The sequence below is a fragment of the Merops nubicus genome, unplaced genomic scaffold (genome assembly GCF_000691845.1).
Source record: "Merops nubicus isolate BGI_N331 unplaced genomic scaffold, ASM69184v1 scaffold15641, whole genome shotgun sequence".
In the NCBI taxonomy this organism is placed as follows: domain Eukaryota; kingdom Metazoa; phylum Chordata; class Aves; order Coraciiformes; family Meropidae; genus Merops; species Merops nubicus.
The window spans coordinates 7,169-17,907 of NW_008587729.1; the positions used below are offsets into that span (position 1 = coordinate 7,169).

Genomic DNA, 10,739 nt, shown 5'->3' on the forward strand with positions numbered 1-10,739 from the left:
GAGCCCAAGCTGATGCAGACTCCAGATAAGCTCCCTGCTTCTATCCATCTGCTGAACTCCCCTGAGCACAAACTCTCTCCTTACTGTACTACTTGCTGTTAAAACTTTGGAGGGAACCAACCCCCACACTACACTCCCTCAATGACAGTGTCACACTTAAACACATCTAGCTCCCCCAACTAGCTCTTAAGCACAAAATATTGGCCTGGATTCCCCATCAGTTTTACATCAGTGGAATTCAGTTGATACCATCAGAGTTATCCTAATTTGGTCTAATAAAGGCAAGAGCAAAAACGAATAACTGTTACTTTACTTTTATATGTGCAACCCACCCTTAATACAACTCTCATTTCTTTAAGAATTGAGTAACCATCCATAGATTACCCCTCAAAACTTCAGATCTTGTTTTCCTGGAGTCATTTGCACTCTGTAGTGTTTTGTAAAAGGCAACCAGCCTTCTTTCTTCCCGGCTTTGCCTTTTCCCAAGTTTTCCCAGGCTGAGCAATCACCAAATACTCTATCCTGCAGGCAGCTCTTCTCAATTCCAGCTCCACAATGAATACAGAAAGAGGCTGCTCAAACTTCTTTGTATCACCCACAGTCAAGTCTAGTTATTGCCCATTGCTTCTAGAAAGTTTATGGCCCACCACATGTATCCTCTAAGCAAATATGCAGAATTACTCTGGATTCAAATTTTGGGATTTCATCCTTGGTCTGCAGCTGTGGCATCTAAAATGTGGTTTTAGTCAATGATGTGCAAGCTCATGAAACACGGGACTCAGGCATCCCTTGTGCTGACTGACTTCAAGGTCTTGCAATGTAACTTTGAGCAGCCCCTGGATGAAGGAATGCTCTGGCTGCTGCGCTCCCCTTTGTTTGATGTGAGAATGCTGAACCCAGGGGAGTAGCCGAGTGAAATAGTTGTTTTACTATAAATAATTCATAACTTTCCAAACAGCTTTCTTCAAATACAATAAAATGTCTTTCACTGAGGGATTCCCTTTTAATTTTTAAAACCAATTTTTCTTTTTCAGAAGTTAGGAAAAGATAGAGAGAGGAGTTAAGCGGTGGGGAGTTTTGTTTGCTTGTCTGTTTTTGTGATGGCTGCAAAATTGGATGGATCTTGATCTTTCTTCACACATTTCACATCAGAACAGACTTTGATCTTATTTCACACAAGTGTAACTACACAGCCCTCGATGACAGCCTCTTGCTAATTATGTCACTGAAATATAAGAGATTCACTGTACCATTTTGCTCATACATAACAGCTTGAGCAGCTTTTCTTCTAACACTTGTTAAAACAAATCCTAGGTAAAGTACACGAATGAAAGCAAAATGCAGAACTAGGTACTCAGGAAACCTACAACATACTGAAGAAAAGAATTTGGAATAGAATACATCCCTTTTCAAGTAAAACATCAGCTTTGTCAGATTAGATTCATCAAACACTTTATTCATGGGATGTGTCCCATGAAGAATTATTAAGTCTGAATGGGAAATATTTTCAGTGACATTTTACCAAGTAGAAGATAACCCTGATGTAGGTGGAATGGTTTTTTTGTTTGTTTGTTGTGGGTTTTTTTTGTTTGTTTTTAAGAGTGCCGTTTTTATTTAAACAAAAACAAAACCAACATTTTATGATCGGCTCAAGGTGTAATTTAAGTAAGGTTATAAGCTGAGAGTGATAAAACCAAATCAAACTGGTGTTACACTTAATATGATCAGTGTAAATCTGCATACTACACCTACATAGGAAGCTGAAATGTAGCTCCTGTTGAGGTGGAGAAAAATTACTATCATTTTTACTTTATCCTGGGCTTGCATTTATGGGATGTTGAAACTCCCACACTTCTGTAATACAGCTTCACAAGTGTAGTCTAATAGTAACTTGATACAGCTTACTATTAATTGTCAATTAATCAGATTGCTTTGCTGAAAGCTTGAATATATACATTGAAGATGTCAGTGACTGCCTGATCTCAAATGCACCCATTCTGAAATATTTGACTCACATCCTCTCACTTATGAAGAATACAAATCAATTTTATTGCTATATAAAGTTCAGAAATGCGTTCCTGTCGCTTTGTATATGTATTTAATCTTTCTTTTATATATTTGCTTTTTCTTTTAGTAAGTGATGGAATAAACAGCACTTTCCTTTGGATGGATTATATTACATGTGAACTGCCTGTTACTCTTTCTGCAAAAATAAGAGAAGCCCTTCACTTTCATTTTTTACATATCAGCTCGATAGCAAAAAGCTTCTGAATGGCTCATGCTCACAGCAGCCCATCAATTGGATGGGATCAGCACTTCTGCTAAAACACCCGAAGCTGAGGATTTGGAAGAGAGATTTTTGCAGAGATGACCCATTTACAAGCTGGACTTAGTCCAGAGACTATAGAGAAAGCCCGGCTGGAACTGAATGAAAACCCAGACATCTTGCATCAGGATATCCAGCAGGTCAGGGACATGATCATCACGAGGCCTGACATTGGGTTTTTACGTACAGATGATGCCTTCATCCTGAGATTTCTCCGAGCCAGGAAGTTTCACCAAACTGAGGCCTTCAGACTGCTGGCTCAGTACTTCCAGTACCGCCAACTAAATCTGGATATGTTCAAGAACTTCAAGGCTGACGACCCAGGAATCAAACGGGCTCTGACAGATGGATTCCCAGGAGTACTGGAAAATCGTGACCACTGTGGCAGGAAGATTCTTCTGCTTTTTGCAGCCAACTGGGATCAGAGTAGGTAAATGTAGATAGCATCCTTATCTTTTTACATACACTCATGCTCAACTTCTAAAGGAAATTTGTGACCATACTTGAAGCAGTAAGACCATTTTCAGTAAAATATTTTGTAAACATGAGTCCATTTCACCAAGACTTTCACCTGATCTGATCACTTCTCATTCTTCAGACACAAGACCATTGAGAGATAAGGGAACAGCAGTGTGTCAGATAAGTAACTCACAGGTTTTTTTCCACAAATATTTTCATTTTTTAGCCAGACAGTGTCTGTTGGCTATAAATACATTAATTATATAATTATAATTGCTTCAGTTATATCATTGACTAGCCAAACAGGTTGACAGAAAGCAAATGTCTCAAAACATACAAGGTTTCCTCATAATTCTGGTGCAGAAGGAACTGACCATATTTATTCTATCTCCAGATGTCTTAGCAGATTTGTTTAACCATTTCAGGAAACACAGCCTGTGTTATTAGATTTCCACAAGCTGCATTATAATTCCTACACACTCTGGTTATGGTATGCTTGTGAGTCTGAGAAATGAGAGATTCACACAAAGCATATTTGCTGTTCAGGCCACTTCTTTACAGAATAGTGTGAACAAATATATCTCCCAGCCATTATTATAAAATGATGTCCTTAAATGTTAATGTGATTAGTCAGCTTTCACTACCTGTTTAAAGTGATCCAGAGAAAAGGGGCTAGTCCAGGAATATCATGTCCAGATTGACCTCTTCTTCAGAATTTATTCCACTCCATTTTCCTTGCCCTCACTGTGATATGGAGAAATGTAAACAGCTGTAGGATTGTCATGTGTTCTGCTGACTTTTGATAAAAATCAGACAAAAAAACTCCAAAACAGATTCGGGTTTTGAGTATCATAAATTCTAATGAATTCAAAGTAAAGTTTGTCTTGGCACAATCTAAATTTGACCATGACAGTGTCTCATCCTTAGGAGTTAGATTGGAGCTTTGAATCTGTTGTAGAAATTAGAGGACAATACACATATGTCTGCAGTTCTTCATGCTAGTTTTCTGGGAAAATCTTTAATCTCCTTGTGAAAACAGAGTTCATAAGTGCTTCTAATTTTCCTTTGCATGTACAAATCTTATAAGTGCACAGAAGAAATTAAATTTCTGTAACTCTGCATATACAAAAGTATTTGTTAAAATCCAGAACTGAAGCCAGTGGTAGAAGTCCTACTAACAACAAAGAGACCAGCAGTTTATCTCCTGCCTTTCTGAACAGTGAGCTTGCCTTTCTTCCAACCAAAATCCCTTCCCTCAGCCACTGGCCTGGAAAGAAAGATGAATGAACACGCATCTTGAATTAATAGAAAGTATCAGCTTTAGAGGACAGAGGCAGTGTGGCTCTGCTGGTTGCATTAAGGGATTTCAGTATTATATAGAGCCAGCTTTGGATTTCTGATCCCTCAACAAAATGAAGCCTTGCGATTAACCTCATACATCAGGCCCCACTCTGGGAAAGCTGCTGTCTACAGCTTCTGCAAGAAGATTGTGACAGAAAATTGATTCCTGCCAGGTTTGGGCTCAAACTTTCTGCAAGTCCCTTGACATGCATCCATATGTGTGTGTGCACACAAACAAAAGTGATCCTGCATGTGGGGAAAACGTAATTTTAACCATCAAAGAAGAAAGGATGAGGCAGATAGAACAGGGTGTACTTTAAGGCTCCTCAGTGAAATTAAAAATCATCTGCAAATTTTACCTCTATCCAGCCACTGAAGCTCAGCTCCTCTATGGTTTCAAATAAGTGTCATTTCTGTAGGCAACAGGGATTTAGAACAGGATTTGAGCTCTAAGTAAACAGAGGGATGACTTCCTTTTTTACCATCTAAAGGTATCAACAATAGCAAAAGCTGTCAAGGAGCAGGAAATGAGTGTGAAGTCCTATTAAGCAGCAAGGAAACAGGTTATTGACCAGAAAAAAGTATATTCATTTATATTTTATTAAAAAATAATCAAACAAATAGGCATTTTACATACACATCTTGGGCAACCTTTCTATAGGTTGTTCTCAGTGGTGACAGGATATTTACCAGCTCACATTAGCTCAATGCCAGCAGTTCATAGGATGCTGTGATGTTGACTTGCAAGAGTAAGGGCTCAGCTTCCAGCATTGGCTTTACTAACTTGAATCTCATTTGTAGCTGGCTGTGTCTTCTCTATGATTAAATCATAATTTATAAGGGATAATTTACAAAGAAATCATGATTTATAAGCTACACCGATTTTAAATGATCCTATAATCATGAACTGATTTTTAGTCCAGATATTCTTACCATTTACACTCCTGGGAGTGCAGTGGCTTCAGGGATCACATGTCAAAGAGGCAGAAGCAGCCTTAGAACTTTTAAAAGTCAATATATTTGTAACACTGAAAAAGAAATGTCATTATTGCTGCTTGGACAAATCAAATCCAAGATGTTTTTAAGGTATTCCTTGTATCAAAGGTTGAACTTCTGTTCTATGTGAGATTTTAGACACATTTGTGATTTTGTCTTCAAGAATGTAATTGATAGATCTAACATCCCTAGAAAACTGGGGTTTAACTTCCAGTCTTAATGTTTCCAGCTTCCAGCTGCTGGTCTGTATTAAAGGGACCATAAAAATATGACAGCTCCCCATGTTTGTACTTCTGTGTCCTGACCATGTCATCTTTTAGCCTACTTTTGAGTTCTCCAAGGATGCAGCACTGTAGAGTAAGTCACTGTCAGGGAACAAGACAGTACATTAGCTAATCTACAGCAGTGATTCTTGAGTTCGCTTTTAACCACAGTAAATGTAGAACAGCTAATCCCCTGTTCCTTGAGGACAAAACAACCTTGGGTTGTTCACAAGGTAAAGAAGATACTTGTAGGCAGACAGAGCAGCAATGAGAATGTTCTGCAAAGTATTGCACTACCATAATGCCTTGGGATATACTTATGCTACCAAAGCTTAAATAGATTGAAATTCTCAACTCCCAGAATTAGGAAGATTTTCTAGGTAGTTTATCCTCTTCACCATTCCTTCCTGGACCTTTCCAATCATTTAGTTCTTGCTAAGGTGCAGATGGACAAAATGAATACAAACTTCCACTAATAAACCATCATGTGGTAACACCATCTTTTCTGTTCAGTAGTTCCCTCCTTTTAGCTACAAAATTATCACTGTTTTCTTCACCACTTTATCACATTTTGAGCTCATCTTCAGCTCAAATCTGCTTCCAAGTCACTGTTTCCTAAAATACAAACACCATTGGTAAATGTGTCATATATTCTTACCCATAATGTGGGCAGAGTCTAGCATGTGATTCACACTTCTGCAGAGCTAAACCTGTCCTCCTCATCAACTATCATTGCACGGGTTCTGTGACATCTGCAGAGTTCACTAGGAAGAATTTTAATTTGCTTCCACATCACTGAAAAGGTAATGAACAGTAGTTTGACCAAAACCTCCTTGATGACTAAAAAAAACCACAACACAAGGAAAGGTAATTCTTATTGCCAAATCACTAGCTGAGATCTATCATGGTGCTAGGGTTTCATTTACTTAGCATGTGCTGCATTGCTTTGATTTTGCTCTTTTCTAGACAGGTTTCTTAGAGATGATGTCATCACCTTGTGTCTAGGTCCTGTATAGTGTATTTCAGATCTGTTAATCACATGTGATACAGAACAGAAAATGTAAGAGGTATTCAATAAGTGAAAATGAGCAGATGAATAGAAAAGAAAGATCAGATTAGTTCCACAGGGGGGGAGAGAAAAAGTGTTGAGCTATATTACTGTACACTAGAGAATCCACACAGGGAATGGCCCATTTTTCACTTTGATCAGAGCTCAGTCCTCAGATGTGCAGAATAATCCAGCTACAAGGTGTGAACTCACCCCAAACCCACAAAGGCTTCACATATACCACTGCTTACAGAGCACCTTAATTTTAAACAAAGTAGTAAAGACAGATCAGGATGTCAAACTGATCTTTTCAGGAATTTTTATTAAATCATTTGCATTACTAAAAAACCCAGTTTGTGAAACAAATACATCCATATGTATAATTGTACAATTTTGATGAGACCTAGACCAAGATTTCACATAAAAACAAGTATGCTGTGCTGAATTACAAATACTCTCATACTTTATTCCATCAGTCTCACCAGACCTAAGTCCTCTGTTGGATATCTAGTGTAACTGAAGCTTTTAAAGCAGCTTTTTTTTTTTTTTTTTTAAGAGTGCCTTTTTGGCTGCTGGATTGAGGACAGCCTTCACTAACTAGTGCTGCTGCAGGTCTGCTACTGCCTTGTAATATATCCTGCTTGTACACCAGGGAGTTGGGGGTTTGGATGAACAAGTAATTCAGCAGAATCTGTTCATTAATCTTCCAAGTAAAGATATTTCCTTCAAGGTTGTTCAGCCAGAATAAAATTTATTCCTGTGAGGAGAGCCAGCAGAAGGGCCACCTCCAGTCACGATCCTCTGCAAATAGGGTCTTGGGGCAGAAAAGCAGAAGGTTGTCTTTTTGCATTAAAATGGTGATTAATTTGTCTTCATGTCTGGACTGTTGGGCTGTCACTGCTGTCACATAGATCCAAAAATTTTGTTAGACAGACAGAAAAAAAACCTGCTTTGTTTACAACACATTCCCAAGTCAGCTTCTAACCATAAATTGTCTTTTATTAACCAATGGATCTCAAATGCCAGTTAGTTACCATTCTGTAGGAAAGTGTATTGAGATAGGCTAAAGGGCAAGGAAACACTCTGACAGAGTGGTAAACCAACAGCTATAAATATTTTAAAGGCTCTTGGTGGAAAAAATTATGTCCTTGCTGAGAGTGCTCATAGTGGTGCAATTACAAGGATATTATCATCAGCAGATCCTGTTCCTATAAATGGATATATCCCAAATGCTGATTATTCCAATATATTTCAAGGCTAAACTCCAATGCTTAATAGAATATGAGGGAACAAACATCTGTTGAGACTGATTTACAGTCACAGGCAAACTGTGGCAGCAACTCAGACTCTCAGCTGTTTATTATGAGAGATTTCAGCTGAAATACAGCCAGACTTAACACCAGGATGGTTTTTCCACAGCAAGTCCCTGGATTTGGTTAGGAAGTGTTTGTGTTGGGAGATGCTTTCAGCAATATAGACTGAGGTTGTGCTTCAAGCATTGCATTTACCAGTAAATAGCCTAGAAACACACAGCATTAAAAAATTTATATCACATGACATTACTGAGCTAGTCTGAAATGGCAGAAGAATTCAGGGTAGTAGAGAAAGGAAATGTGGCACAAACAAAGTACTTATTTTGAAGAGTAACAGATGTGCAAATTAAATGTTGGACAAAGATGACGAAAAGGAACCCTGCCTTGAAATGTTTTAATTTGCTTGAAGGCAGCAATTTAATTCAGTTAGTACCATTTATTATGGAATCTGCATTTGGGAAGGCAATTTTAGTCCATATGAGTGACAGAAGGATGACAGACACAAATGACAGTGCTGGGTAGGGCTGAGAAGGGAATCCAAGAAGAGAAAAAAATGTCTGAAAAAGAAAAACAACAGCTGGGAAAGTTATGAAGCATATGTTGAAGAACAAGAGAAGCCTGACTGAAAGAGAAAGACATAATCAGTGTAGGGGGAGTTAAGGCAATCAAGCACATATTGAAAAGGAAGAGAAGGTGACTGGATGGTTGGGCTGAGTGCTGGCTGAAGAGCTGAAGGACAGTGCCTGGGGGTGGGAGACAATTGCTGGAGTTGGCCTGAGGGATAACAAAGGGAAATGAAGGGCAGGCTGGAAGTGGCTCTGTGCCACCTCCCTCCTGTGGAGAAAATAAACCGAATCCAACTCCCAAGCTTTATAAACCAGAGAGGACAGCCGATTAAGAAAAATACACAATCATCTACACAACAAACACACCCATTCCTTCCCACACTGACTCAAAAGGCCCAAATTGTGTCTCAGGGTTTATGTCTGGGCAGCAGAAAAGAGAAGCTTCATATAGTTGTGACAGCACTTTTCCCCAGAAAATGAGCCACACGTGGGCCCTGTATGTCATCCCCCCGGCACAGATCTGCAGAAGACCCATGTAGAGGAGCTATAGCAACAGAATAGTATGAAGCCAAACAATATGAGATCCCACCTGGCTCCTTGTCCCTTTGGCCCTTGGGAATGGGTAGTAACCAGGAGTGAATGCTCTAAATAAAATGGAGTTCTTTTGAGGTGAGACTCCATAAGACATCAGAATATTGTTTGTTGAAGCTTTTCCTAAATCAAGCTTTCTATATATCTGGTATTCTTAGCAGTTTCTAACTTGCCAACACAACTGAAATGAGCCAAGGTAAATTCATGCATTGAGGCAGCAAATGACTTGAGGAAGAGTCAAAGGGAAGAAAACACCCTAAGTTCTCTGACCACCTACATGCAGCAGAAAACAGCAGAGATAGAGCTGGAAATCTTTAAATACTTCTGAAACTTTTAAATTCTAATACATCCTTGAGATATTAATTCCCCAAGCCATGATTTATTTTACTTTCCTCTGAACTCTGAGCCCCTGTATCAATTGCATTTCACAAAAAAAGTTACTTTTTTTTCAGCACACCCTGGTGGGTGCTGAGCAACACCCTTAGAGCAGCACAAGGGATGCTCAGGAACTGGTGCCATTAGCAGGCTGGGTGACCCCAGAGGAGTTACAGCAGAGAGCATGAATTGGGTCAGGATGTGTATGGTGTAGGGGGTGCTGAGCTCCATGAAATGGCTGAACAATGTGTTGGGGTAAATTTGACCCTGCCATCAGTCACCCTGCTTCAGGGTGCTTGTCTGCCATGATGAAGGTGGAGCACAAGAGAGACAGCTCCTCTAACTTTACCAAGTCCACTGCTAAACCATGTTCCTAAGCACCATAACTACCTAACATTTAAGACCTCTCCAGGGATGGGGGCTCCACCACTGCCCTGGGAGGCCTGGGCCAGGGCTTGATAATCCTTTTGGGAAAGTAGTTTTTCCTAATATCCAACCTAAACTTCCCCAGCATAACTTGAGGCCATTTCCTCATCCTGTCATTTGTTCCCTGGGGGAAGAGACTGATGCCCACCTGGCTCCGACCTCTTTTTGGGAGGTTGTCAAGAGCCAAGTCTCCTCTGAGCCTCCTTTGACCCAAGCTCAATACTCCCAAGATCCCTCAACTGCTCCTCACAAGACTTGTGCTTTAGACCCTTCATCGGCTTAGTTTTGCCTCTTTTGACAGGGGTAAGCCAATAAAAGAGGTGGATCACCATGATTAATATGCCCTGACTGGAGACTTGATTCTTGAAGACAAGAAAACAGCATCAGTCCTGAGAAAGACAAAATTTGTCTTAATTCTGATTGCACCCTCTGTTTTTATTTTTAATAAATGCCGCAACCACAGGCACAGTAAAAAGCTGGCTCCCAGACCATAATGATCCCAGCTCTGGAAACTTCCTGGAGGGTTTATTTGTAGCAGTGGGCAGAGGGCAAAACCAGCCAGTTAGCCTCCTGCTGGAACTATTTCCTATGTAACTGCCTATTTTGTGCCCATGCTGAGCAAGCTTGCATCAGTAAAAATTAATTTTTTAAGAGCAAGGTAACACACAAGTATCTTTGTTGTTTTTTTTTTTTTCTTCATAGAAAGATGGTGTCATTTTTCTACTTTTCCACTGCTGACAGTGGGTGGCACGTGTCTGTGCATGTATTAACACGGGGTACCAGTTACCATTTATATATGCAAAATAAATCACAGCACCAAGTAAAGTTATAATGCTATGCCAATAACAATCTCTTTGAAAAACTCCTATGGTTTGTTTATATAATATCCCATAATACAGGGCCACAATCCAGTATTTGATTGAAACTAAAATTCTACGTTAGCCCATAACATTTTTTTGGAATTAACATATCAATATACATAAATATTTGCTTTTCAGAGGCAAATTAATGTTTCCTATTTTAACCTTGCCATCC

At 39.4% G+C, this 10,739-nt stretch overlaps 1 protein-coding gene across 1 annotated transcript in view; it reads left to right on the forward strand.

Annotated features, from left to right (window-relative positions):
- Window positions 1-2,303: 2,303 nt before the first annotated feature.
- CLVS1 (clavesin 1) overlaps window positions 2,304-10,739 on the forward strand; it is a gene marked incomplete at its 3' end in the record, with an annotated part of 71,427 nt that continues 62,991 nt past the window's right edge. The window contains 2 exon segments of the mRNA XM_008949036.1: window positions 2,304-2,357; window positions 2,359-2,756. Coding sequence (XP_008947284.1) covers window positions 2,304-2,357; window positions 2,359-2,756 — 452 coding nt within the window.